Raw genomic sequence first — 26,249 nt, 5'->3', positions numbered from 1 at the left:
CATTCCCACGATAAATGCAATATTACTTTGTTGTTATTAATGTTCCGTGCACCACCGAGCTAGTAGTGCTCTTTTTTTTTCCTGGCTCAGAAATGAGACAGTTTTTCATTCGAACGTTGTCCTCATATTAAACAAAGACGTCGGGGCAATTTCAACAAGTGCTGCTTGTTTACCCTGACAGGCTTTTAGAGTGCTTATCACATTTCGCAAACACTAAAATGATGAATTTGTCTTTTTATTTTATCCGTCATTATAATGCGTCCATTAATCAATAGAGCGGACCACCGCTATTCAAGGAGGACTGAAAAGAAAACAAAATACACACATAATTGACACCAAACAAACATTTGCTGTCTGAGCTTCAAATACAAATCTGTCACACAGGCGCACAAAATAAAAGCCGCAAAATTACGAGACTATTGTGAAACCAATGTATCCACAGAAAGAAAACATTTGCATAATGGGCAGGAAGATAAATTCTTTAGGAGGGAGGGGGGGGGGTGCACATATATGCTGAACATGTTCCCCAGCCCTGGGCGGGAGCCATTTTCCATACAGACTTAATTAAAAGTTGTTTAGTTTTTTATATTGTAAGTGCACCATCTGTGTAATAACATCAGAAAGACGGCAGACTGAAAACATTTGTTGTTGAAATGCCCTTTGGAGTGTTTTTGCATACGAATGGCGGATGGCCACGTGAGCGTCACCCGAGGCTGCGTGTTTGCCCTTTTACGACACCGCCGCGTTCTCGTTTGGAAAAGAACATTTTAGCAATTTAAACCTCGGTCTGCATTCGTTAACGAACCCTGACCTGCAAATTGCCATTTAGAGCGCTGCAATGGGAAATTTTCACAATAATCCTTTTCTCTGAATGGCCTTCAAATCGGTTCGAAAAGAGTGCTTGAGTTCTTCTCAGTGTATAATTGCACAGTCGGGGATTTTTTTTTTCTTTTTCTTAGCCACAGCGGTTAATTAATTATCTTAATGGTCAGTAATACTATACGGGTGAGACCTCCCTATTTGCATGCAAAGTTGTCAAGTAAGATAATCACCATTTGTAGCGTACGCTCATCACAATCCATCTTTGTGCTTTGAATCGTAAACGGGGAAAAAGCTGCACACTCGGCAGAATATTCCACCAGACTAATTGCCGCCGTTTGTCTTTTTAAAAATGATTCAGTGTTGTCATCTGAGCTGCTGCAACACAAACAAACCTTTTATGATTTGCCACGGTAGGACGTGTTGAACTGCCGCTGGTTTATATGAGGTCAAAGTTTCTTTGGTTCATCTGATGATCTTTTTTTTTTTTGTCTAAATAAAAGAAGCTTTCTAATAAATACCCTTGGGCCTCGAAGGTCAATTTGAAAACAGTCCCCGTTGCTAATACAGCGATGCGAAATAGAACAGTGAAGAAATTCGAGGCACATATTTTGTTACGTTGAGCTGAAATTAGCCAGCTGACATCAAAACATGAAGTTCCATCATATGAATTTGTTCGCGCCATTACTGAGATGATACTCATGTACTGCTCGGAGAAGTACGGCGCGTGCTTAATATGCACGTGCAGAATGACTTTGCTCCCATTATTGCTAATTTGTTTCCTCACAACAAAAGCATTGTCCCTGTTTGATCGGGCGGAAAATAACCATTGTCACATTTTTGCTATTGCGGCTGAAACACAAGTTTGCGGTTAATTGCCACGGAAATACGTTTTTATTGCTTTTTGATCACGGCCGACATTCAAGCGGTGCTTGACGACGACAGCGTAATTAAAAGCGCGCAAAGTTGACAAGCTTTCTTGTGTAGATGGACGTCAATGTGTGGGATGTGTTTTGACTATTGCGTCGCAATTACTTTTTAAAGGTCAGCCTTGAGTGTAACAAATACAAAAATTGAGTGTTTACCTTTTCAAACTCGGCGCATTCACATGATTCATCCAAGGACGTCGCTTTGAACAAATATATGCTTGTCACTCGGTTTCATACTTACCATTCAGTCCAACTTGTTCTGAAACCATGCTTGTAAGTCAAAACACTTGTATCTCAAGTCATTTCTCCCGATGGAAATAATTAGGAATGCCGTTCATCCTGTTCAGCCTCACCTGAAAAAAAAAATACAATAAAACATCATCATACCACTAGAAGTAGCACATTGTGTGCATCTGTAATGAGCTCTTCACTTGTCATCGACATGCAAATGCAGTGTGATGCAATGCTGGAAAAGCAGCGAACCCTATAAATAAATATAAGCCAGTCTGAACATGTGGATAAAAATGTGTGTGTGTGCGCGCGTCATGTTGCTCTGGAGGGTCTTGTGCCTTACACCACCATGTTAATGCAGTCATGCATGGCCGTGCCATGGCATCAATTTAATGCAAGCAAAGCATACATGACTGGTGTGTGACCGTGCGTGCGTGTGTGTGTGCGTGTGTGTGTGTGTCATGCTTGACTTGCGTGCATCTGCAGAGGAAGGACGAAGAGGATGGAGAAGCTGGTGAAGCAAAGACTCACACATAGGGGAACACGATTAAACGGAAACATAAATAAGTCTGGGGGGGGTGAGTAAAAAAGCATATTCACTGTTTTGGAAATGTTTTGAACCAAACAATGCTATTAAAAGGCCCAAATGAGTCCACAAAGACACTAATTGGTGTATGCGGGGACAAATAGCACGTTTCCACTTGTCCATCACTGACACTGACTCAAGAACACTGAAGCCTAATTATATGGAGGAACTATTCGTCTGCAGAGAGCCAAAGCGAGAATATGCCGAGTTTTGCTTAAAAAAAGCAAAGAGGAGACAAACGATTGGAACTTAAATCATATTTCCCCACTAAAATGAACAGAAATACTTTTTTTTTTAATGAGGGAAATACTGGTACTCTATAATACTGGACTGTGCATCATGATTGTGACTCCTTGGCCACCAGGGGGAAGTATAATACCATCATGAAAACACAAACAAAGACGACTTTCACAACAACTGTAAGCTACAGGAATGTCGTTTTACACAGAGGATAAAGACTATATGCCTGTGAGTTTGGTCATATTATCGTACTAGGTTGATATTTGAAAGTAAAAGCAGCCATATAAGACACAAACTCCAAAAGTGGCCAGCGACAGTTGAGTCATTAGCGACAATTAAGAGAAGGAAAAACAAATTGTGTCATTAAGGAATCATTTGCTGCCAAACCAAGCCTGCAAATGACTACATTTTGATAAAAAAAAAATCATAATTGACCCCTTAAATGATTTCTTTTTTTTTTTTTTTGTTGCATTCTAATTTCTGGGGTCGAACTTGGATTGATGCCTAAAGAATGTACAAGACTTGAATAAATTAAATGGGCAATTGGATAATTAATGAGGTGCCTTCTTTTTTTTTTAGACGGCATTTAAGTTTAATTAAACGCAACCTGCGTGTGGCACTCTTGAGGACCGACTCCCCCGCCGTGTCGCTCGTCCTCTCTGTCTCTCTCTCTCCCCCCCACTTCAGCCCCTCCACCCTTCTCCAGCATGTTGCTCTCATGCCCCGCCCCTCCCTCACCTGCTCCTCATGCTCATCACAATTTGAACTATAAGCGCTTTGAATATTTCACCGTAAAGCGTGACCCGCCGCCGCCGCTCCCTCCTCCTCCTCCTCCTCTTCCTCTCCTCCTCCTCCATCGACTCTGCGCTACTCTCACCGCCACCTGTTAGTCCATCCGTCTCCCTCGCTGCACTGTGCTGGAATCCCCTCCTCCTCTTCATCTTCTTCTTGTCTTTTATGAGGAGTTTCACTCTTGCTCGGAGGTAAGTCGCCGCTGCCTTGCATTTGTTGTTGTCTTTGCATACATGATCTGCAACAAAATGAGGCGAGGGAGTCAAGAGAGAGGCTGGCGGACGCTCTTGTTTGAGCCCGCAACATGTGGCAGTTGCGTTGGTACGCTTTGCCCGCTCCTCCACACACACTTGCACACATTGCATGAAGTTTACTCACCCTTGGCTCTAATTGACAAGAGCTGGCTGGAGCACCGCCTGATCCTCAACTTGTGGCATGTGGCTGCCGGTGGTTTTTTTTTTTTTTTTAAGCTGGATGCCTGCGTGGGGGAAACTACAGCGGAAGGGGGGGGGGGTTGAATGTGTGCGCTGCAGGTGCACCAACATGACTGACTTTAGAGTTAATGAGAGGTATGGATTTAAAAAGAGGACATGGTGGGGGGGGGGGGTCCATGCTTGCTGTGTGAGTCTGATCGAAAGTGAAGGCGCTAAAAGAAGAAGAGGAGGAGGAGGAGGAGAGATGCAGCGCACAAATATTCTCCTCCAACCTATAACCTCACCATCTATACATTAGCGATTGTGTAACGATAGAGCCACAGGGCTGATGCTTCTTCTGCTGCTTCTGCTGCAGCAGCTGCTGCTCTGCACAACTTGCGCATATAGAAATGATGCAAAGTACTAAAGGGTCAGCCAACATCATGGCCTGTTTGCACAGGAGGAAAATAGACAATGCAAAATCGATGCAATCTTACACGGACTATACGTAACTTGTTTGGTACTGACTAATAACTGGTTTGTGCTTGGGTCTAGTAATGGTACGAGAGCAGCACGGTAGATTTAATGGCGTCCTCAAAGCCCAATGAAGATATTCGGGATCCTCTTCCTTCCAGAATCGTTTAAAGCACCGCTGCCAAATCTACTTCATTAATGCGCCTTTGTCAAAGAATAGAACATCATCTTAACGCCGCCCTCCAGATGATTGAAGCCATTTTGAGTCCAAGGCTGAGTGAAGACTTTTCCCCATGTGACGATGAAAAGAAAGGATGAAAGCGGGCGTCACGCGAGCGATCAATCGGCATCTTGCTGGGAGCTTCCATTATTTTTTTTTTGTTCCCCCCCCCCCCCCCCCCCCCCGCCCCCCTCCTCCCGGGAAGCATCAGGCCCTGCGGCTAAGTGTGTGCTCACAGCCACATGTGCCACTGACTGAGCACATCACATCAGCGCACACACACAGTCGCATTGTCTGAGCGTGCATGCGAATTAATGAACTGATGCAATCTTCGTGTTGCCTGGCTTTTTGGTGCACCTTAAGTTCCACTTATCTTCTCATCAGAGTAAATACATCTTTCTGACATCCATACCTGGACTGTTGGAACTTAAAGGTCATCACTTTACCTCGACGTCCATGTCGGAGCTTTTTTTTTTGGCACATGTTGCACACTTTGCCGCTCCCGGATGCAAATCTGCAAACGAGAGACAACACGTATGTTAGCTAACCAATCAACAGCCATCTGCACAAATGAAGAGCCAGCGTCCTTGTCAACACGCTCTCAGTCAAAAGAGTCAAAGAAGCTTTGGGGGCTGGCAGCTGGCACGTTGCCGTGCGCCTCCCCGATGATTGTTTCATCCTCAGCCAAGGAGACGCCGGCTGGATGAGCTGTGACACGCGCGGCTCGCCGCTCGCAGCGCCGAGGCCGCTCGCCTCCGTGACAAACGACCCCGCCGACCCTGCGGAAGGTCAACGAACTGCAAAGGCCTCCAAATGGGTTTCACACATTATGACTTGAAACTTTTTTGGACAGATAGCTTGCTCAAACAGAGGTTTGCTAGCTTGTTATCATCTGTATGCAAAAACACTTGCAATTAATCCATCACTTTTGTTTTTGTGGCCCGAGTGTTGTGTTGTGGCTCTTTGGATTGCGTCCATTATTTAATGCACAGGCCTGCCAAAACCAAACTGGGAGAAAGTCTGTGACTCACCTCATCTGTTTCAAGTCTACCAGGTTTTTTTTTCTTTTTTCTTCTCTCACACTAAACTCCTGAGATATAACACCCCGAGCATCTCGCTTGCAATCGATGGATGCTGCAGGTGGTCCAGAGGGGGATTCATCGAGCGCGGAGGAAACAACGCCTCCACCGGGGGGCCAGCTGCGATCTGTTTTTACAAAACAAAAGCCTTCAGATGTTTTTTCTACGCGGCCCCCTCTTGTTTATTTAAGGACCAGCACAGACGCAGCCGGCCCGCTCGTGGTCAACTCAGCTCTCTGCCAGCACGACTTTATGTAACCGTCACGACATTATAGCGAAGCCATATTCAGTAGATTCCATCCCATAATCACCCGATTGTCTACGGAGGATTTTGACGACACGCTGTAATTTGACGGCGGAGGACGTAGGCTTCAGGCAGAAGATTTGCGAAGCATAATTCTTCCTCTTTCATCACAGAGCCTGAAGTGATTTGCTCGTAAATGGAAATGAGGGCAAAGCATCTGCTGTTTCCGACAAGTAACTCACGTGAGGAAAAACCTCCGAACAAATAAAAAAACGCATCCGGAAGAAATCCCCCCCAATTGGGAATTACGGGGAGTTGCCAGAGCAACACGATTACGACGTAACTCTCGTGTTCTGCTGCATGGCGGTCATTTAAGACCTCGCTAATAACAGCTGTGGGAATGTGATATCTGCTGGGTGGAGGATAATTGACCATACCTGCGGCATTGAATGCGATATGGAGCCGAGCGCTCCCACGTGTGGCCCAAAGTGCCTCAGACACCGTCCTGAAAAGAAGATCAAGAATAAAAATCAGTTAATCAGGCTCTAATCATATATTTGGACCTCGTGGTGACCTTGTGCTTGACTTGGAATGAAATAATGGTCATTGAATTTGGTTTGGTGGAGAAAATGAATTGAGTTGATGACTCTTCTTTTTTCCTTTCAGTCTTTCGACCTTCATCCCAATGACGGTGCGGAAAGGAAAAACTTTAGCCGTCACCATCCAGGAGCACATGGCCATCGACGTCTGCCCGGGACCGATCCGGCCCATCCGGCAAATCTCCGCCTACTTCCCCCGTCTCTCGCCAACTTCGTCCTTCTCGGAGCCGCTCTCGCCCAATCAGACGGGAGCAGCCGGGGTCACCGCCAGTGGAGCCGGGGCGCTCAGCCCGGGCCGCGCGGGAGACGTGAGCGGCGGCGGGCTGTTGTCGCCTTTGTTGGCGGCGGGAGGCGGCGGTGGCTTGCTGTCCGCCATGAGCAGCGTCGACACCTCCATCGAGGTGGACAGCTGCGACAGCGACGATAACAGTGAGTCACCTGCAAGTACAAAAAAGTGAGAAAAAAAAGTGTACTGTACAACAAAAGGACAAAAAACATCTCCCTCATCCATTCCTTCTCTGCAAAAAGCCGCTAAATGGGTCTTACGAATGTCACGGCCGCCGACATGATACATTTGTCACACATGAGGCTCCGAAGAAGAACATCACGCTTTAACGCATGATGTTTCCTGCATGCTACTATTTTTGAATCTAAGGACTCGATCGCGTTCAACCCTCAGGGGAGTCGACACAGGCGATGTGCGTCATCACCTAAAATAAAATAAAGATCATATACGGTCCTGTAATCCTTTTAAAAGGCACACGAGGAGGTGTAAGAAGTGAATGTACATGAATCGTATTCGCAATCCAAACAGATCAATTCCGTCAAATCAATTGTCATTTTTGAACAGCATCTTTGGGCACGTTGGAGTTTGACCTGCTGTATGATCGAGCCACCAGCTCCTTGCACTGCACTGTCCTGAAAGCAAAGGTAAGCCAAAAAAAAAAAAAAGAGTTTCCCCATCGGAACAAATTAGCGGCATTGCAATGCATTGGGAAAAACGATTTGCTAGTCGTAGCGAACGGTACGAGCTAATCCATCTATTGTGCCTTCGGGTACTCAGCATCCAAATAAAAAGGAACATAAAAATCCAATCAGGATCAAAGGCGCTTCTCCTTATTCTGGTTTTTGGGCCTGCTTGCATGTCATTTGAACACATTACAAGCATTGCATTTGTTTCGCCGCCACTTTGATGTGGGACGCCCTCGCGGAGCCGTTGGCGCGGCTGTAAAATGTCGATACCGGCAGATGAAAGCTTGGCAGATTGTTGGCAACGTTTGGAATAGATGCGTTGAAAGGTGGTCACATGTTGCGTTTTGGCGCCGGTTGAAGTGTCAACACTAATTAGGAGGGCGATTTTTGAGTACAGTAAAGGGAACAAATGCCCATAATGTCTGAAAATTAACAAACAAAAATCATAAAAAATAATGGAAAATAAAATAAATCAATAAAAATAAGTTACGAAATAACAAAAAAAAAAATAATGCAAAATAAAATGAATCAATAAAAAACAAAAATTCTAAAAAATAGAATAAAAATGTCCACCTCTCTCTGTCTGGGCAAGGGTCTGAAACCGATGGATTTCAACGGGCTGGCCGATCCCTACGTCAAGCTGCACCTTTTGCCGGGAGCCTGCAAGGTCAGAATCTTATTATGCGATTGTACGTGCCGTGTTTTTCTCTAATTCAAACGGAGGCGGCGATATTGCAGAATATTACACGCAAGCTTACGGCAACGTTCCGGCTCTCGCTATCCTGCCTGATTAGGCTACACTCGAGCGACTTAGAATGGAATTGATTCGTATCAAAACGGAGTGCACCACTCTATTCATTTGCTGCCTTAATCATATCATTTGGATTTTCTTGTCATAAATAATTTAGACCAAATAGAGAACAGTGACTCAATTGATTTTTCTAAATGTTTTCAATAAATTGCACTATTGCTGTTGACTTTTTTTTTTTTTGGCATCCTGTAGGCCAACAAACTGAAAACCAAGACTGTCCGTAACACTTTGAACCCGGTGTGGAACGAGACGCTGACGTACTGCGGCATCACCGAGGAGGACATGTCTCGCAAAACGCTGCGGTAAGCTTTATTTTGATGTCGGCCGTCCTCTGAGGCCTTTTATGTCTTGCGTTCGTTCCCCACCGCTGCCCGGCGGTATCAGTAAAGATCTCCCCTGGTTCCCGCTCTCTTTGTCTCGCCGTGACAGATTGGGGTCACGCTTAAGCACCACGGGGTGTTTTTATTTCCTAGACCACCACCCCCTCCCCTCCCCTTTCCATTGCCACTAAAGGTGCGAAAAGCTGGGAATCGTCATGTCCACTTGGATGATTTTCCCCCCCCGTTATAGACAGTATATATCAGCGCCATCCATCACGTCTCGTTCCATCGCCCTTTTCAAAGTGCCTGCAAAGCGAAGATACTTGACTTGATATTACCTGCGAGCTTTGTCACCTGTGTCCCGGAGCAACATCCAGGCCCATTTACGTAATAACATCTCTCGAACATCACGGCGGACAGAAATGCTGCAGCGCTTTTAGTCGCCATTAATCTTTAGTTTGGATACAAAGCAGCTCGTCTCGTTCATATTCTCAAAAGGCGGAATCCCATTTGAGGCAAGCTGCTCTCCAGCGCTTCAGAACTGTTAGATTGGAATGAATTCCTACCTCTGTCCTTTCCAGGGTGTCCGTCTGCGACGAAGACAAGCTGACTCACAACGAGTTCATCGGGGAGTCGCGGGTGGCTCTGCGCCGCGTGAAGCCCGACCAGACCAAACACTTCAACATCTGTCTGGAGCACCCGCCTCCTGTGAGAAGAAAAGATATGCTGAGCGGGACGGGTTCTGTCAAAAAATAGCCTAAACTTGACCTTGAAAATATTTTCTACCATGCTAAATGCTGTCTTGCTAGCATGACTTAACAAAACGTGATGGCGCAAAATGAGAAAAGTGTCAAAGCATGTTGGGAGGCTGAGTTAGAGCGGCCCATCAAGCATCTTGTGAGACACCGACGCCCGCCTCGTCGTTTTTCAAGCCAGCCATTCCTCAGACCTGACTTTTTTTTTTTTTCTTCACCCTGCAGCTGCCCTCGCCCACGGCCATGAGCACAGCACTCAGAGGCATCTCCTGCTACCTGAGAGAGGTGATGATACACTTTCTACCACTCACCATGTTTAGTATCTCAAAGAAGTTCGCGAAGCGTTTCCCGGCTGACTGATCTCGTGTCATACGTAGACACGCTCAAAGTCACACCCGCTAGCAATTCGATGAACGAGTAGCAAGGGGTGGCTGGATGTCGAGAGGTCTGCAAGACAAAAATTGGATTTTTATAAACCCACGACATTCTTTATAAATATTGATTATATGTTCCTTGCAGGGAACAAACAAAAAACAAGGCCTGGCACTTGGGAGGACCGAGCATATTTCAAGGGAGTCCAGTGCCCCTGCCGGCCCCCCCTAGCTCCACCAGTGACTACCATCCCACTGTGTTAATGTTGGTGTTCTTTTTCTCCGTGTAAAGCATTTTCCAAACACTGATCTGACTTAGCGTGGATAATTTAGTCGCCTCGATGTTTGTCACCAAGCTGCTTCATTGATTCTGGTGATTGTTTGTCGTGACGCTCATCCGCTCCCCCTCACAAAAAGAAATCATTCCCATTGCTGCGGCGGCCATCGATGCCTATTTGCCTCTAATGAGTCCCTCGCTATCGACCTGTGAAGGTCCGAGCTGCTTTATTAGCACGCGCGCGCTGCAAATTAGCATCTCTAATTGTCAAGCCCATCAGTCAGACCAACAACCCAGCCTCTGCAAAATATGGGAACTTCTGGAGGATGGAATTGCGAGAATGGAAGGCGGAGAGACAATTAGCGAAAGGAGGATGAATGTGAGCCGCGCGGCATATTGATCACTTTACTGTGTGTCCTGCTCTCGCCTGGAGATAAGACTTAATGAGAGATGGAGCGATACCGAGCAAGTGAGAGGCTGAAAATACACATTCTGCTCGTTGGGGGAACTGCAATGGGAGCTCCCATATATAATCATACCCACAGATAACATACTTTACGTGTGTGCGTGCTTCTGGCCAAGCGGGTGAGTCACGCTCTCCCACTTCGGCCATTTTCCTCCACCTGTCACTTTGGATCGTATCTGTCGCCTGGCTTGTGTGTCAAAAGCTTCCGTTTGCAGTCATCCATGTAAAGTAGTCGAGCCCAGAGTCATAAACAGCAATAAAATCACGCTGAGCTCGGAAGCAGACGGCTCCTTACCTCTCCCGACTCGATTCTTAGTGGAGATGTGAGGCGGCACCTCGGCTAAATGTCACCCTCGGTGACATTTTCAAGTCCCTGGGAAGATATAAATACAGCTTCAAGTTTGACACATCGCAGAGAAGCATGTAAACAACCCTGACAAACGTGAATAAAATAAATATATTAAAAAAAATTAAAATATATACTGTAAATGAAAACACGGACAACGAGGCGCTCTAATGTGAAGGCACACTTGTGTCAGGGAAACGTATCTTTCCGAAACAAAACACTTTAAACCGCCAAAATACTTTTCAATTACAATGTACACAGGATGAGTTGCATCCCTTTTATGCCAGCGTTGGATAGTGTGAAAGTGCTAACCAGAATTTGGTTTATTGCCACTTAAACGTTTCGCACGAGAAGACATTTGTTCTTGTATATTGTTGCTGGTAATAAAACAACCAAATGCTAGGAAACTTGTAGACTAAAGTGTGTCGTTGAAAAATATTACTGCTGTCGCCAAATACTGGGAAAGTGTGTCGCTGAAAAATGATACTGCAGGCGCACACTCGCTCAAAAAATACATCAATGCAGCGCTCCGACCCGACATACAAAGTCGATATGTTTTTTTTTCTTTGTTGACATCAAAAGTAATCCCTGTATGTTTGAAGAGTGAACTCATAAAACATATCAATATGAACTGACCAAGGCTACCTCATGCAATAAAAAATTCTCATCATTTATAATCAATACTTTCCGAATCGTTGAAGAGGAGCTGCTTTGACAAAAAAAAGAAAAAAATCCAGTCGTGTTTTATAACTCTATTAACTCGAGTTTGACGTGGCGAGACGACAAGAGCCCCATCTTATCTGCACAATGCGTCGGGAAAATCTGAAATATGAATTACAGTGGGCGCCCGTGTTACGCGACTGCATTACTTTTGATTACATGCGGGACTCCCGCGGCTCAACCTTCTGCTCCTCTTCTCATCTCCTCGCCGCTCTCAGTGGGAGACGGAGCAGCAGAGAAGTCTGGAGGAGCGAGGCCGTTTGCTGCTGTGCCTGCAGTACGTCCCCCCTGCCGACGACGGCGAGGGGGCCGGCGAGAGGGCCCGCGGTGGGCTGTGCGTGGGCGTCAAGCGCTGCGCGCACCTGGCCGCCATGGACGTCAACGGCTTCTCCGACCCCTACGTTAAAACGTAAGCCTGCTTTCTATGAGGGCCACTTTGGTGGGTTCAAGGGTCAAATTATTCCCCGAGGGCTACACACGTTTTTTACTCGGGAAGGCCCTGGGGTGGCCAAAGCAGGGACAGCCACAAATGACTTATAGTATCACTATTCCGTCACAAATGGATGTCCGATCCGTCAAGATAACGACGAGAGATGACGGCTGCTTTCCCACAAGTGGGCGCCATCACCATCATTCGTCAAGTTAACAACGGGGGTCTTGTGTGGAATGTCACTCCTCAAAAAAGGAGTGATGGACTCCGCAGTCGGGGTCACACCACGGAGCAGACGCCGGGGTTGTTAGTGCCACGACCGTCCCCCCCCCCCCTCCCCAAATGGTTTGATTACTCGGTGATGAAGGGAAAGCAATACCGCACGTGTCAGCGAGGTCAGCGAAGCTCTTCCGCTTGACTGATGCACTCTGACAGCGAGGAGACAAATGAGCACGGAAATCTTCTGGATGCCACACTTTGTTTCTCCAGGGGCTTCCGGGCTTGTTCCTGGAACGATTGGCAAAAAAAAAAAAGCGCTCACAAATAAATACACACTAATAGTAATTTGTGCCTTTTCAACAATAATACTGCTCAAGTATTTTGGAGTAGCTGCTGGTGTTGGCAGTGGTCTAAAACTACAAGAACTGATCCCATCTCAGGAAATCCAGGGATAACGCGCTTAGGCTTTCCATATGCAATCAGCTCAGGAAAATCATTGCTATTCCTTGCAGCAGGTGGACAAGTCGCAGAGGACGATGATGCTGTCACACTCTCTCACTCTCTCAGGTACCTCAAGCCAGACGTTCAGAAGAAGTCCAAGCACAAAACAGCGGTGATAAAAAAGACTCTCAACCCGGAGTTTAATGAGGTACGTTCATATGCTTAACGCACGGATGGGCTCATTTTTGCCGCCGATAGTCCTCAGACACGCTCAGCCGCATCGAGAGCCAATTAGTGTTTGCACGGGATCATCATGCCGCTTCATTACGGACACGGCGGACAGGTTTTGGCAAATAACCTTTTGCTCCGTCTTGTCAGGAGTTCTTCTACGAAATCTCCTTCTCGGAACTCGCCGCCAAGACGTTAGAGGTCACCGTGTGGGACTACGACCTTGGCAAGTCAAATGACTTCATTGGTGAGTTCCAAATTGTGCACGACTGTGACATCCCTCCCTTCTCCTCTGGCAGCGCTTGTAAACAAACCCTAACACAAGGTTTGACATTGTGTTTTGCTAAATTACTCAGATAATACATTTTAAAAAAAAAAGATAAAATAAAATAAAATAAAATTCAAACACACCTGTGAGAAAATGTCTGTGGTGTTTCTGTGATGGTCAGGTGGCGTGTCCTTAGGCTGCCACTCGCAGGGGGACACCCTGCAGCACTGGATAGACTGTCTGAAGAACAAGGGCAAGAAGGTGGAGCGCTGGCACACGCTGACCAACGAGCTGCCCGGCGCCACTTCGCAGGAATGAGGTCCGCCGCGTCGCTCAGGACTCTGCAAGCCAACACAACACATGGCAACGGAAAGCAAAGAATGAAAGGAGACTTTTCTGCATGAGTGTCCACAAAGGACTTCATGAAAAGTAAAAGGCATAAGTCATTTTCCACGCCACACCTGATTATCTGAAAAGTCACAGCGCTTGGGAATGACTATGAGAACATTGTGCCAAATGGAAGCTTTGTGCCTCCTATTAAGTGGGACCATTTATGTTGATCAAATAATAGCGCATGAACATCTCGCTCGCAGTGCCAGAACGCTTCCGAGGAGCTTTAAGTCGACATTTTGCAATTATTGGACTGTGTTTTGATGGGCTGGTGGCGGCACGCGCTGCTGAAGGCCTAATAAGATGGAAAAGGAGAATCGGTTCTTCCACCTTAACTTCTTGTCAATTGTTTGCATGTTCCGTGTCATCAACCCAAAAAAAAAAAAACACTGCTGCAGGATGACATGCTTGTCGTTGCCAGTTGCACTCTTTTGATCGCAAGATTGTGTTCATCCTATTTTTTTTGTAATGTGCTTCAAGTTGTAAAATGTGTCAATGCAAATATTCCAAAGTTATGAACTTGGCCATAGCTTTGTCTAAAGGAAACGATTTCTGTAATTCACATTTAACATTCAACAAAGCACACAACATTGTCCAAAGCAGCTGCTCTTATTTGTGGACGGCGCAAAAGGCAAGCTGTACCGTTTGTGAGGCATGCAAAAAAAAATAATAATACAAAAATTGTAAGTATATATCATATATATTACTTTTTGGGGTTGTTTGTCTTCTGGGAGTTGAAGTGAGCATGGTTTATTTATTTCATAAATGGTTCTTATGGATTTGCTTTGTGCATCCCTCTATTTATTTCCATACTGCCAGTAAATCCAATACTGCCCCTCAGAGGACATAAAATGCAACTGCACCCCCCCAACAAAAAAAAAAAAAACATGCAAACGCTGATCTTGACTGTCTTGTTGAGAGTTTGACCTAGTTGACTTGTGTGCGTAATATTGTGTCAACACAGATGCACACACTGATATGAACGGGATGTCATAAAAGCACAAATAAGCAGCATCACTACAACTACAAGATTCAATCTGACATGTTTGTGCAACCAGCTGGAGCCGAGGCCACATGGGGCGGGGTTAATAAGATCAGCTAAATATTTAATGAGACAGTAGTGAGACAAAATCCGTTTAAAAAAAATATATATTTCACTCGGAATGGGAGCCGGCAGCTCATTTGACATCCCATAATTGTGTGTAAATCACAAACATTCAATTAGAAGGCCATTTCTCGTGCAGATTGGAGGAACACACCCTGCTCTGATGTGAAATCAGTTCAAAAGTGCAAAAGTTATTATATTGCTAATTATTTTAAGATATCATTGAAAACGGTTTTGTATTTGTGTGCTAATTTCTTGCCGGACAGAGGATGCCGGCGGCCACCGAGCGGCCGCTGATATGAGCCAGCTGGATTTAATCCTACTGACCCACTTAGTGCTTTATGTGGACAAATGGGAGCGGCTGCAGTACAGTAAGTAGTGCCTGTCAAATTAGCTGACTCACATTGCCTGTCAACATGGAAACACAGCCCAGGGGGATTTTTTTTTTTTTCTGTTCCCTGGAAGATCTTTTTTGCCACTCAAATCATTTTATTTTTTCTTCAACATGTTGTGAATAATATGTTAGCATTAAGCTAGTAGACTTTTGTTGAAAATGTTGGTATTTAAATGTGAAATTTTCATTTGGGTTATTTGTCCACTTTAGCTGTAGCAAGCACGCTGTGGCTCTTTGGAGAAATGCACAAGTCCTAAAATATTTGGCCTCTATAATGCAGATTGTGAAAAACAAGTAGCATCCACCTGCATGCATTGTGTCTTTATTATAAATATACTGCATAAGTATAATATTCCAAAGTGACAATTCGTGGTTCATACATGAATCCGAAAAAATCCCACGGCATGCCAGTCACTACAAGATAATCAGAACAGAAGCCAGCTGCTAATAGGACGGCTGGGTCAACTATTAGTCATATCACGATCATTGAGGATTATATCAGCAGAATATACCGCTACAACTCAAGATTACTAGATCAAATATACATGGGGGGGGGGGGGGGGGGGGGGGCTGTTGGCCTTGACAGGAGGCAGGAGTCGATTGTGTAAGGTCGGTAAGAAGCCAGTTGGTTTGCATCACAGTGACAATGGCAGGTAAAGGAGGAAGGAATACACAACAGAGTGAGTGCAGGCCTCACGAGTAGAAGATAGAAATACGCAATCACAGCTCGGCAAAACATGCACAGACCGATTTCACCCAAGCTGAACGTCTCCATGACTGCGTATAGCCGAGAAATAATTTCATGGGCGTTTGCAATGTAAATGCATCGTTCTTTAAAAAGCTACCTCGTGACCGAGCAGCAGCGCACGCAAGCTACGCTCACGACGTGGATGGCAATCACCCGCCACTCCTTTGTTTACAAAGTACACACGCACCCACACACACACGAGATCGTGTACAAATATTACCAAAAGATAACCTGTGACCGACACAATTTGAATGTTAAAGCGCGCTCACTGGCCACTTTGTTAGGGACACCTGCATCAACTCAGGACATTCAATACATGTTACTAGCAAGCCACAGATACCAACACGTTAATTAATTAATTAGTAGTGGTTATACTAGTTGTCATTTTTTGAACCAAATTGAGTTGTTTTTTGTGCTCAAGTGGATTTGACAAAAAAAAAAAAAAGATTGAATCTTTGCTCATACGGAATGTCCTTGGAATATCGCAGGTGTCCCTAATGTGTCCCGAGCGTGTCCGTTGCTACAGTTTCAATGGTGTGACTCACAGTGCTTCAAAAGGTGGCAGCGTTAAGAAGATTGCGGAATGTTTTGGCCCTGTGATAACAATTGAGACTTTTTTTTTTTTGGCACTTATGTTCTCTTTTACTTTGCAAGACAAGACTCGCATCATCTCTCCGTGTTATCGTGGCAGTCTCAGAACAGGGTGATGGAGACGTTTTGTCCTCCAGGGTTGAGATGGTGACGGGGCGGGGCGAGTGGAGTGTCTCCGTGTATCAGAGGGGATTTGACATGCTTGCGAGCGCGTCCTGGGATCGCCGCAGCCGAGATGTCCAATCGACTGCGACTTCAGGGACCAATCAGTTTGTCTCCATCCTCCAACAATAAACTGGCGGACGTTCCCAATCCCTCCCACCTCCCCTTTTTTTTTTGCATCTTGTCTTCCATGAGCAAAACAGACTTCTCTAAGATCAGAGGGGCTAGAAAATAAGTGGCTGAGTTTGGTTTTAGTCGCACATCCAGGTAACAACTAGATGGTAAAAAACAGGCGGTGCAGGTGCGGGCCGGTCGGGATGCGGCTGCCTTATCCCGTTTCATCGCGGGATGAAACTCAGGTTTTCACATTGACTAAAAGAAGGAAAAGGAAGTGGGTTAGTTGGCCAGCTGTTGCGCAACTGACTGGCGGTTATGACACATGACGAGGGTCACTGGGCTATCGCTCTCATATGGATTTTTTTGCCAATTTGGATATTTGGCAGAAGAAGAATCCGATAACGGATTAATCAGCCAATTATTTAAAAAACATTTAAAGAAAAAAATATTTGGGGGGGCCGGGTCACTTACGACAAAGTTTACAACATTACACAAACATTGCATTCAAACATTTCCCCCCCAAAATTGAAGTGGCTTGGGTATGGAGTTAATTAATCTCCAGGCACCACCACCAAAGGGTTGCTCTGTGATTCAGACCCCTAGTACAAAAAAAAAAAAAAAAAATCTAATTTTAATTTGGATGCAAATACGCGCGTCTCCAGTCCCGATTCATTGAATGAACCGCGGATTCACAGATGTGTTATGAGAATCCCTTTATTAGCCAGATACAAGAACATACATCATAGGTCGGGTGGTACAAGGGGGATAACAGGTAAGGAATGAACCGCCGACTACACTACACACACACAGACACACAACTCGGAAGCATGCAGTCGTTTGGTTGCAGGAGGTAGAAAAAGATGTCAAATGAAGACGACGACGGAATTAAACAGTGATGGAAACGGGAAGTAAAGATAATATATCGCTAAGATGAAAGTTCTTAAAACGGAATACAGTGAATGGAGATTCAGGCTCTGTGCAAATTGTTTATTTTTTGGTGAGAATGTGCGTAAATATGTTGTCTAAACTTTGAAAAATTAATTGCAAACAATTGACATGCGCGCACTCAGCCCATAATGAGGCACTCTAAAGCGGCTACGCTAGCTCCGAAGGCCCCCTGGGGTTTGATATCATTCTTATATATATATATAAATATTTTGGTCAAATTATTAGAGTAATATTGAGTCAGCTACGTACTATTTTTTTTTTGTCTTTTGTGTCATAACGGATCGTTTCTGTAGTTGATGCGATAGTGGTGCCATTAAAATGTGGATCAAGCCAGTTAAGTGCCTTCTTAATGGGGGCTATTTATCACGACAATCTGTGTTCGGGGAAGGTAAGTACCTTCTTTGGAACGGGCATGCGGCATATAAAAAGGCCGTTGCAAGGAAATGGCTTGCTGGGGCTTCAATGCCAAGTGACCGGGTCAATAATCATACACAGTTATGACATGGAACTATTAACACAGATTAAGAAATGAGGAAGGACTATGTCAACAAAAAAAGGATGGAAACAAGACAAAGATTGCATCACACTGAGTGGATAATGCGGCAATCCAGCTCATTTTTTGCTCATTTGTTAGAGTGGATCGCTGTGGAATAAACCATTTGAGTCAGGTGGGGGCTAACTTTTTCCCCTTCTAAATATATTTTTTGGTTCTCATGTGAAAAGGTTTATAGTAGTGGATTGGCACAAAGAAGTTAAAAAAACAGTGGAAGGGAGAAGAGAATGGAAAGGTTTTAAAGGTCAGATTTGGGGACACTCACTGGCGAGGTTGACAATGCAGGCGATGAAATGAACTCCCTCCCACTAGCGACCCATGGACAGCATCTTGGCACGCGGCCCAGACGCACGGCGCCGTCCAGGTTCCCTTGCTCCAGGCTGTTCTTGGACTGGGAGGGAGGAGACAGCGGGTTAGTCATCTGCCAATGGAGACCACTTTTCCTCCACTGGTTGCCAAATTATAATGGATAAGGTGGCTCATGTTCATATGCTTTGATTGGGTGCCAAATAAAAGGACAAAGTCTCACCATGATGGAGTAGACAAAGCCCACAATGTTGATGGGCCACACGGGGCAGAAGCAGGCCAGCACGGAGAGCAGGAGGTAGTCCTTCACCTTGGTGCGGTCCAAGGGGGGGTTGGTGGCGATGCTGGAGTGACGAGACAGCGAGGGCCTGGGCGAGAAGGCCGTGTAGCCGATGGAGCCCGCCCGGCTGCCTTTCCGGGTCTTGGCGTGGTGCGGGTACGAGATGGAGTGCTGGCGTCGAGGAGGTGACGGGACCACAGGGGAGGCGCCGTCGCCGGCGAGGGCCCCGTTACCTGAGGGACAAAAAAAACAAAAAAAACATTGCCTTTGCATTGACTACACAACACACACAAAGGTTTGAAAATTTGCATTCAAATTTGCCCCATTCCCATCACCACTCACTGCTCCTGAGTTTGTCGTTAATGACGATGACCAGCTCGCCTTTGGACTTGCTGCGTGGGGGTCCGGCGCCGGCCGGACTGCTGCTGCTGCTGCTGCCGACGTCGCCGCCGCACGGGAGCTGCTCGCCCACGCCGAGGGAGGGGCAGGGCATGGCCACAGACACTTGGCTCAGCTCGGGCTCCTCCTGGTCCAGCAGGGACGGTCGCTCCTCTCCCGGCCAGGCGGAAGAAGACGACGCGGGCATCATGTTGACAGCTGTGAGGATTAAAAAAAAAAAAAAAAAAAAAAAAAAGAGGCAGATGGTGTACCTAAGAGGACAGAGCAGAGGTGGAAACCAGCAAAAAATCTGTGATTAGATAAATTTGCAATGACCAGGGTCTGGTTTATTTATGTCTAAGGCCTGGCTTTTTCCTTTTTTTCCATAAATTCACACATTTTCTCCACAATGCTTTGCTGAAGAGGTTGAAGCAGATGATTACGCGCAAATTAAAAATAACAATATTGCCATGACGACAAATGGTGAGATACAAACAAGCCAGTAGAACACACACGCACTGTATATACACAACAGAGTGCATGTGATAAAAGCAGCCACGCAGGTGTGCACACAACAACATATGTGTACACACACACACTAACAACACAATAAAGGACAAAGCCGTGATGGGGGCTGGGAGAGGGGAGCGGGACAATGGACCAATCCTCGCTAATTAGCTCGCTGCTTTTAATACACTACCACGGAAAAAGAATAAGGGGGAAAAACAGGGGGGGTTCCCCGCATCGTCATCCTCACCCGTCTCAATATACACAAAATGTGCCTAGTCAGGGAAAAACAAGAAACTGACCTTTTGTTGGTATTCCGTCGTTTTGTTGTCAACACGATAGCGGGGAGACGGATATTGGCATCGCACGTTATTTATCCAAGAATGAAATTAAGAGAAATGTTGACGTTTGTGCGTTTGCTCATTTGAGCAGAGGGCATCCGTGTGTGAGGATGAAGACAGGGAGGAGGAGGAGGATGCTTGCTTGTTGGGCTTGGATGAGGGAGGGAGGGGCTCCAGCATGCAGGGGCAGGCCAAAGAGCTGGATGAGGAGGGGGGGGGCACAAGTGAAAGCAGACAATGTGCTGTTGTTTATCGATAACATTCATTGTGCCTATCGATCCGTGTCAGACAAACGCAGGGATCGGACCATTTTAATCATTTTTGGGGAGGATAGTGTCAAATGTGATTCGCCGGCAATAGTGTCTTCCATCTTGCCGTTGCTAGGGAGGATACGTTGGATTTCCCCATCCACCTGTCCAAGCATCGTATTACAAAAGAGAGAAAAGGATCACGAGAAGACAGATGGAAAGAGAGAAAGAAAGTAAGAGAAAATAGAGAAAAGGGGAGTAAAGATAAAAAAAAAAGGAGACACTCCTCCAAAAGAACTATGCAGTTGGTAAATCAGCTCACGCTGAAAAATATAAACCACAATAATTTCGTATTTCAGCTTAGACACCCAGTCTATTTAACACATGCAGTTAAATGAGACATAACTCAAGTTTATACGACAAAATGAATGAACAATAAAAAAAAGGGGGGAAATTGTTTCTAGGCTAGAAAAACAAGCAACCAACTACTTATACATCGGTAGTGAACGTGCCTCATACAAAAATACATCACAAGGAAGGTCGTTGTCACATTTGAAGCAGTTGTGTAAGGATGCATCCCATTTACTTCACGTCAAGAATACAAAAACAACATCGGACGTGCTGGGATTTAAAAAAAGCTTAGTGCGCCGTCTTGTGGGGTAAAAGAGTAACTACAGCAGCAGCACTTGTACGTCAACAAATAAAGCTTTTAAATTGTTACGTAATGGCAATTCCATTATTTAGCAGTCATTCCATAGTCGGGGGATAACTTAGGCGCCAATATCATATACGTTTGTTGTTCTTGAGAAAAAGTAAAGCAGAAAAATAAAATAGCCCACGTTAGGTTTATCCAGTTCAAATATTAATTGCATTTTATTTACATGGATTTGGTCACCTGAAAGCCACATTTTCAAACTATTGCTATAAAAGAACTTTTATTTTAAATGAAAGTCGTTTTTCGTGTTAATGTTTTATCAAATTACTGAAAGGTTGCTAAAAAAAAAAAAGCGGAGATAGCATTTCTGCTTAACATTTGGTATTAGCTGCATCACCTACTCGTCAAGAACAAACAGCTTGTTTGGTTTTTGTCTTTTTTTGTCATAATTAAAAGTATTGTGTTAGTTTGGCATCTCTAAACAAGGCAGAAAAATATTGAAACATATAAGACTTACCTTTGGGCTATTAAGGCAGTCCAATAAACTTGGTCTCATTTCAGCTTAGTCGCATTGCTCACTTTTTTCCTGCTTCCCTCTTGGTCGAAAAGGATTGAGCTACTGGATTCCGGGAGATAACTTCAAAATACAAATAATATTTTAATTGCAACAAACAATTTCCTTGACTTCATACTTGGTTTGCCCTCCGACGAGTTGGGTCAGCTGTGGTAGGGCATTCCAATCAACTGAAGGCGCGTTTGGAAGTTTACTCCAAGAGTGGATGCGTTTCGAGAAAAAGAGTGCGTTCCACAAACGGCCAGAGAAACAGTGCGCGCCCGGTGATTGTTTCCGAGCGCGCCCGAAATTTACCATCACAACGAGACTGTCAAGCTACAGAAACAGCAAGAAAAAAAGGGATAATTTTAAATAATTCTAAACTTCACGACAAAGGTTACAAATACTTCCAAACAGAGATTTTAGTTTTTTTTTTTTTTTTAATATTTACATTTACAAAAAATGTCACCCAAAAAACATGACATTTCTTTTTGGGGCAAACTGAGATGGGAGGGGGGAAAAAAGGCAAAAATGTCATTTTCAAATAAGGCTGCAGGCAATATGTTCAAAAAAGGATGCGCGGTAAAAGCCTTCCAGGTGCAATGCAAGTAGTTTCAAAACAATATTTACAGAGTCACATTTCAATACATTAATGGATATTACAATCCAACCTTCTCCTAAAAAAAATGAAGGTGATTACTTTCCCATCTCACTCAAAAGGTTTGCCTGAAAATAGAAAGAGCAAAATATGAACCCGAGCTCACGTCAACAGGTCAGAACAGCATACAAAAGTTGTTTACTTGCCTTCAAGAAGGTGGAAAATCTTTTTTCTGTCATCCCCTCAACTTGAGAGAGCTCTTCCAACTGCGTGAAGATGGCCCGACATTACGAGTAGGACGGACAACAAAGCAGTGGAGGCTTCGCGGCTCGTACGTACCTTGGAGAAAACGCCGTGGAGCTCCCTCCAGCCCAGGATGAGTTTGGCCTTCTTGTCGCCGATCTGCTGCAGACTTTTCAGCTCCTTAAGGGAGCCCGTGTTGAGGATCTGGAGGATCTTGTGCCTGGCCTGGTCCACGACCGATTTGTCCAGCTGGGCTTCCCAGCTATTCACCATTGCATTCTCTTTGGCGCCCGGAAGCTGAGACAAAACACACAAATGCAACACTCGGTCTACTGGCTCCCACCGTGTCCACAACTATCAGAAATTAAAACAGGGTGCTGATCAATAATTCATCTGAAACGACATTTTTCCAGGCGGGACGCTGACCTCAGCGCGAGGCGGAAGCGTGACGGCCACTTTTCTCCTGATGGTAAGCGGCTGGCACACTGCAAAAGTGGAAAATCGCAAATGAAGGTTACCTGGCGGCCGCACCGCCATGAATAATCCAAATGGATTCTATTTTAGCAGTGACTGCTCAGAGAAGTGAGTAACAGCGTGAGGTCCACTTGCTCAATTGAAGCACATTTTCTCCGCCACCCAGCGCTTCCATCGCGACGACTTACGGTGATCCTGCAGCGGTCGGACCACGGCTCGCTGCAAGTTGCCTTTCATGACGTTGGCCTGTTTTTCTTGCAGAGGCGCCGTGCTGCTCCTGAAGATGGGCTCCTGACCGGAACCTGACTTTGCCTTAGCCAGCTGAGCGAGGAGCACGCCCTTTGTCTCAGAGTCTCTCTGCTCCTGTTTCAGGATGAAGGCGAGTTACCTGGGTTTGCTTTGTTTGCGAGCCAGATCCTTCAAACATACTGACCCTGTCTTGGTTCTCGTAGCACATCACCCGCTTCTCCAGAGCAAGCAGCCTTTCTACGAGTGACGGTTCTGACAGACTGAGTGTGCACAAGCAGAAGACACCAACACGTAGGTTGACTGACAGATGATTGCTTTTTTGCTACCCAGAGCTCAACAACACACAAATGAATGTGCTCAGCGGGTGCGAGCGTTCTCGCACCTGCAAAGTTGAGTCGATGGCGAGGTAGAGGCCTCCTGCTCAGTTTTCTTCTCAACCCTCTGTTTCTTTTTCTGAGGCTCTGTGCCAGGCCGCCCGGCAGACCGAGATCCGGTCTGTTTCGCTGGAGAGAAAGACAGCCCAAAAAAGGTGGGGGGAGCACTTTAGTATGCAGGGCACAGAACAAGAGCGACACCATTTGTCTGGATAGATGCCACAGCATGATTTCAGGCCGCATTGCAGTGCCGGAAGTCAAGCATTCATTTCTGACTGAAGTCAAATTGAGACATGGAAGCGAATGAGATAATTTTCAGACCAGTAAAGTGTAAAAAAACAAATAAACAAAACCCATGCATACTTTCTTGGGTGAAGGGCCTGTTGACGATGAGCTTGGACTTGGCCGCAAAGTTGAGCGCGCTGACCGTATCGAAGCAATGCTCGTACTCGGGGGCGATGTTGACGATCATGAGCGAGTGCGCCGAGCCGCCCAGCGAGTCCTGGAGCAGGCGGGTCAACTTGCTGTCCCTGTAGGGCACGCGCACCGAGGCGCCCGACTTGAGCGAGTCCACCACTTTGCTAAGAGTGAAGAGCGACAGGTTGATGGCGCCGCTTTCTTTGAGGCGGATGCCCCGGTTGCCCGTGCGCCGGTTGTCCTCTGAGCCAGCCAGGTCCACCAGGTAGAGTTTGCCCGTTTGTTGGCGGCGGGGGAGGCAGTGCTCGGTGCGCACCACCTTAATGAACAAAAATAGATGCGATTGGCCAAACAGGAAGGCAAGTAAAGGAACAAGGACAATTAATACACACACATAGCAGACACCCGCTTGTACCTCTCCCAGAAAGTCCCAGAAAGCCCAGCAGTTGCTAATGAGAGCATCACAAGAGAGGGTTGATTTTAGCACCAGCTACCAAATCCTGGCCTACTGCACAAAGGCCACGACCTGCTTAAGTGCTTTTTCAAGTTTCGCATAAGTTTTCTTCCAAGGGCTACATCGATAAAATTCTAACAGATGATCTGAAAAAGAACTCTTTACAAAATTCCCCTTAGCTTGGACACCTTGTTTTCATTCAGGCCACCCAAAAGGAGATTCAAGAATGCAAAATAGCCAAGTGGTTCCACTCAACCTTTATGAGGAGGACAGCGTGTGCTGCGACTGGAGCGCTCGTTGACTTTGGTGGAGGCCGTGGTAGCTTGAGGTTGGCCGGCACAAAATGCCGTTCAAAGTCCGAGAAGGACGAGATTATTGTGTGCGTGAGGCCCGGTATGAGGATGTTCTTGTCTTTGTCCTCCCGGATGGGCAAGTCCTGGGAGTTTGACGACATAAGATCCAGCACCTGAATAGTGGCGACAGAAGGCAGCAACATTTTGAATGGATCTGGAAATATGAGGTTCACTGTAATATACAAAGGAGTAAAACTGTGGAACTCCAACCATACCTTCTCATTGTAAATTTCTAAATACGACATTCCAATGGAGTAGTCCCAACCCTCATCCTCAGCGCTGACCAGATTGTAGACTTCTCCAACAGCACGAGGAATCATGCCAGGCTGAGCTGAACTGCCCACATAGTGTTCGTCTTGCCTTTGGATGAGAAGAAAAAAACAGTTCACAATCTCTAACCGTAACACGCCTTAAAATGGGTAAGGGAACATACCGGCTCCTGTTGGCCCGTAGGCAAAGACACTAACATTCTGGCCCTTGGTAATGTAGGGCAGAATTGGCTTTACGGATGACAGGAAGACCTCCTCTTGTGTCGATTTCTCTCCATGGAACACATCAAAACTTCAAGACAAAGCGCATCATTTTAAAACAGATAAAGGTGTCAAGAATACACGGACACGTTTTTATTTCTCAATTTCACTGTAGTAGTTCAGAGACCCCTGCTAGCTGATTTGTGTTTAATATAAGGTTTTGATCAATGACAGATGGATACTTACTGGTATTTTAGCGTTTCTGTTGCATTCCTCCAGTTTACAATCTCCAGGTTCTGAGAGTCCAGGGCCTCTCACACAAGGTCCCGTGTCTCGCTCGTCTTGTTTGTCCATAAATGGTCGTAGACGCACCGCAACCTTCACTTGGGTGGTTTTCTTGCGTCCACGGTCGGAGACAGACACGCGTTGGGCCATGTTTTGACTTCAGGATGATAAGTGCAAAGAGGGCAAATTAGTTATGAGGCAACGAAATATTAATAAAAACGTCGTGGTACAGCTTTTTATTTTATTTTTAAGAAAATGCTCGGCTTTTACCTAGCGTCTAACGGCTAACCCACGAGACGAAAGCCACATAGTATGGGTTGACTCCAAAGTTGAAATATGAAAACGTATCAATCTCTTACCGATGTTCTCTACAGAATCCAAGAAAGGAAGCCTTTATTGTCTTAAAGGGCGTCCTGAAGTCGAATTCAGCAACATTGTATCTGCCACGCTTTAACAATGGCGAACAGGAAACCCAAACAAGCTAACGGAAATATTTTCAAATCAGGGGGAAACGATAATCAGCCAATCGAAACGCTGGCCAAAGGAGCTACGACATGAGGCCAATCAGAGGCCGCTAAATACTCGCCTCGATAAAGACAAAATGAGCTCAAAAGAATTATAAACAATAATCAAAGTAAAATATACTGCTTCACATTCATTTACATTCAAATTATTTGTGGGCGAAATATATTCTGGCCAAGGTACGCCATGCAGGAAGTGGCGCCGGATGTAGATTTACAAATGCCGAATGGGGCGCACTTTCGAAATAAACTGCCACACGAAATGTCCGTCCCACAACAAATTTA

The 26,249-nt window shown here is 45.6% G+C and overlaps 3 protein-coding genes and 2 long non-coding RNA genes across 9 annotated transcripts; 1 reads left to right on the top strand and 4 right to left on the bottom strand.

Annotated features, from left to right (window-relative positions):
• Positions 1 to 77: 77 nt before the first annotated feature.
• Positions 78 to 3,810, bottom strand: LOC119138492. 2 transcript variants are annotated; one of them, XR_005101155.1, is made up of 3 exons: positions 3,689 to 3,810; positions 1,990 to 2,101; positions 78 to 301 (listed from the first exon to the last, which is right to left on the bottom strand). It is a non-coding gene; the product is annotated as an uncharacterized LOC119138492 (long non-coding RNA). The 2 variants fall into 2 exon arrangements; XR_005101154.1 differs by having other exon boundaries at positions 3,683 to 3,753.
• Positions 3,696 to 14,419, top strand: LOC119138465 (double C2-like domain-containing protein alpha). The gene is made up of 11 exons (XM_037278522.1): positions 3,696 to 3,788; positions 6,694 to 7,055; positions 7,477 to 7,556; positions 8,191 to 8,265; positions 8,602 to 8,711; positions 9,311 to 9,437; positions 9,710 to 9,769; positions 11,883 to 12,073; positions 12,881 to 12,962; positions 13,133 to 13,229; positions 13,432 to 14,419. Exons 1-11 carry the CDS (start codon positions 3,763 to 3,765, stop codon positions 13,566 to 13,568), a joined length of 1,347 nt encoding a protein of 448 aa, XP_037134417.1. The 5' UTR covers positions 3,696 to 3,762; the 3' UTR covers positions 13,569 to 14,419.
• Positions 4,882 to 11,146, bottom strand: LOC119138490. The gene is made up of 6 exons (XR_005101152.1): positions 10,894 to 11,146; positions 9,796 to 9,931; positions 9,296 to 9,435; positions 6,465 to 7,064; positions 5,736 to 5,910; positions 4,882 to 5,483 (listed from the first exon to the last, which is right to left on the bottom strand). It is a non-coding gene; the product is annotated as an uncharacterized LOC119138490 (long non-coding RNA).
• Positions 12,495 to 26,124, bottom strand: LOC119138459 (kinesin-like protein KIF22). The gene is given in 18 exon segments (XM_037278515.1): positions 12,495 to 12,507; positions 22,010 to 22,252; positions 22,331 to 22,390; positions 22,464 to 22,664; positions 22,794 to 22,852; positions 23,030 to 23,204; positions 23,275 to 23,350; positions 23,473 to 23,593; positions 23,828 to 24,200; positions 24,592 to 24,612; positions 24,614 to 24,657; positions 24,660 to 24,801; positions 24,904 to 25,031; positions 25,034 to 25,048; positions 25,122 to 25,249; positions 25,405 to 25,466; positions 25,468 to 25,600; positions 25,714 to 26,124. Coding segments are annotated over 16 exon segments (1,761 nt in total). The 5' UTR covers positions 25,594 to 25,600; positions 25,714 to 26,124; the 3' UTR covers positions 12,495 to 12,507; positions 22,010 to 22,222.
• prrt2 (proline-rich transmembrane protein 2) lies at positions 15,445 to 21,596 on the bottom strand. 4 transcript variants are annotated; one of them, XM_037278547.1, is made up of 5 exons: positions 20,032 to 20,244; positions 19,187 to 19,494; positions 18,788 to 19,077; positions 18,524 to 18,649; positions 15,445 to 17,012 (listed from the first exon to the last, which is right to left on the bottom strand). In XM_037278547.1, the coding sequence occupies exons 2-5, from the start codon at positions 19,431 to 19,433 to the stop codon at positions 17,004 to 17,006; spliced, it is 672 nt and encodes a 223-aa protein (XP_037134442.1). In that variant the 5' UTR covers positions 19,434 to 19,494; positions 20,032 to 20,244; the 3' UTR covers positions 15,445 to 17,003. The 4 variants fall into 4 exon arrangements, with proteins under 4 accessions (XP_037134442.1, XP_037134441.1, XP_037134438.1 ...); XM_037278546.1 differs by lacking the exons at positions 15,445 to 17,012; positions 20,032 to 20,244 and adding an exon at positions 21,491 to 21,596 and having other exon boundaries at positions 17,967 to 18,649; positions 19,187 to 19,441; XM_037278543.1 differs by lacking the exon at positions 15,445 to 17,012 and having other exon boundaries at positions 17,967 to 18,649; positions 20,032 to 20,245.
• Positions 26,125 to 26,249: the final 125 nt, after the last annotated feature.

This window comes from Syngnathus acus, chromosome 19, assembly GCF_901709675.1.
Source record: "Syngnathus acus chromosome 19, fSynAcu1.2, whole genome shotgun sequence".
NCBI classification, from domain to species: domain Eukaryota; kingdom Metazoa; phylum Chordata; class Actinopteri; order Syngnathiformes; family Syngnathidae; genus Syngnathus; species Syngnathus acus.
The sequence above is the reverse complement of the archived record's forward strand: the minus strand, read 5'-3'. Positions and strand labels throughout refer to the sequence as shown.

Bases quoted from the DNA above. Each gene is read 5' to 3' on its own strand.
- prrt2 (XM_037278546.1), bottom strand. From the start codon at position 19,433: ATGATGCCCGCGTCGTCTTCTTCCGCCTGGCCGGGAGAGGAGCGACCG. The intron at 19,078-19,186 runs GTGAGTGGTGAT...TTTGTCCCTCAG, and splicing joins TAACGACAAACTCAGGAGCA to GTAACGGGGCCCTCGCCGGC. The intron at 18,650-18,787 runs GTGAGACTTTGT...CCTCCCTCCCAG, and splicing joins GCTTTGTCTACTCCATCATG to TCCAAGAACAGCCTGGAGCA.
- LOC119138465 (XM_037278522.1), top strand. From the start codon at position 3,763: ATGAGGAGTTTCACTCTTGCTCGGAG. The intron at 8,266-8,601 runs GTCAGAATCTTA...GGCATCCTGTAG, and splicing joins TTTTGCCGGGAGCCTGCAAG to GCCAACAAACTGAAAACCAA. The intron at 9,770-11,882 runs GTGATGATACAC...CGCCGCTCTCAG, and splicing joins TCTCCTGCTACCTGAGAGAG to TGGGAGACGGAGCAGCAGAG.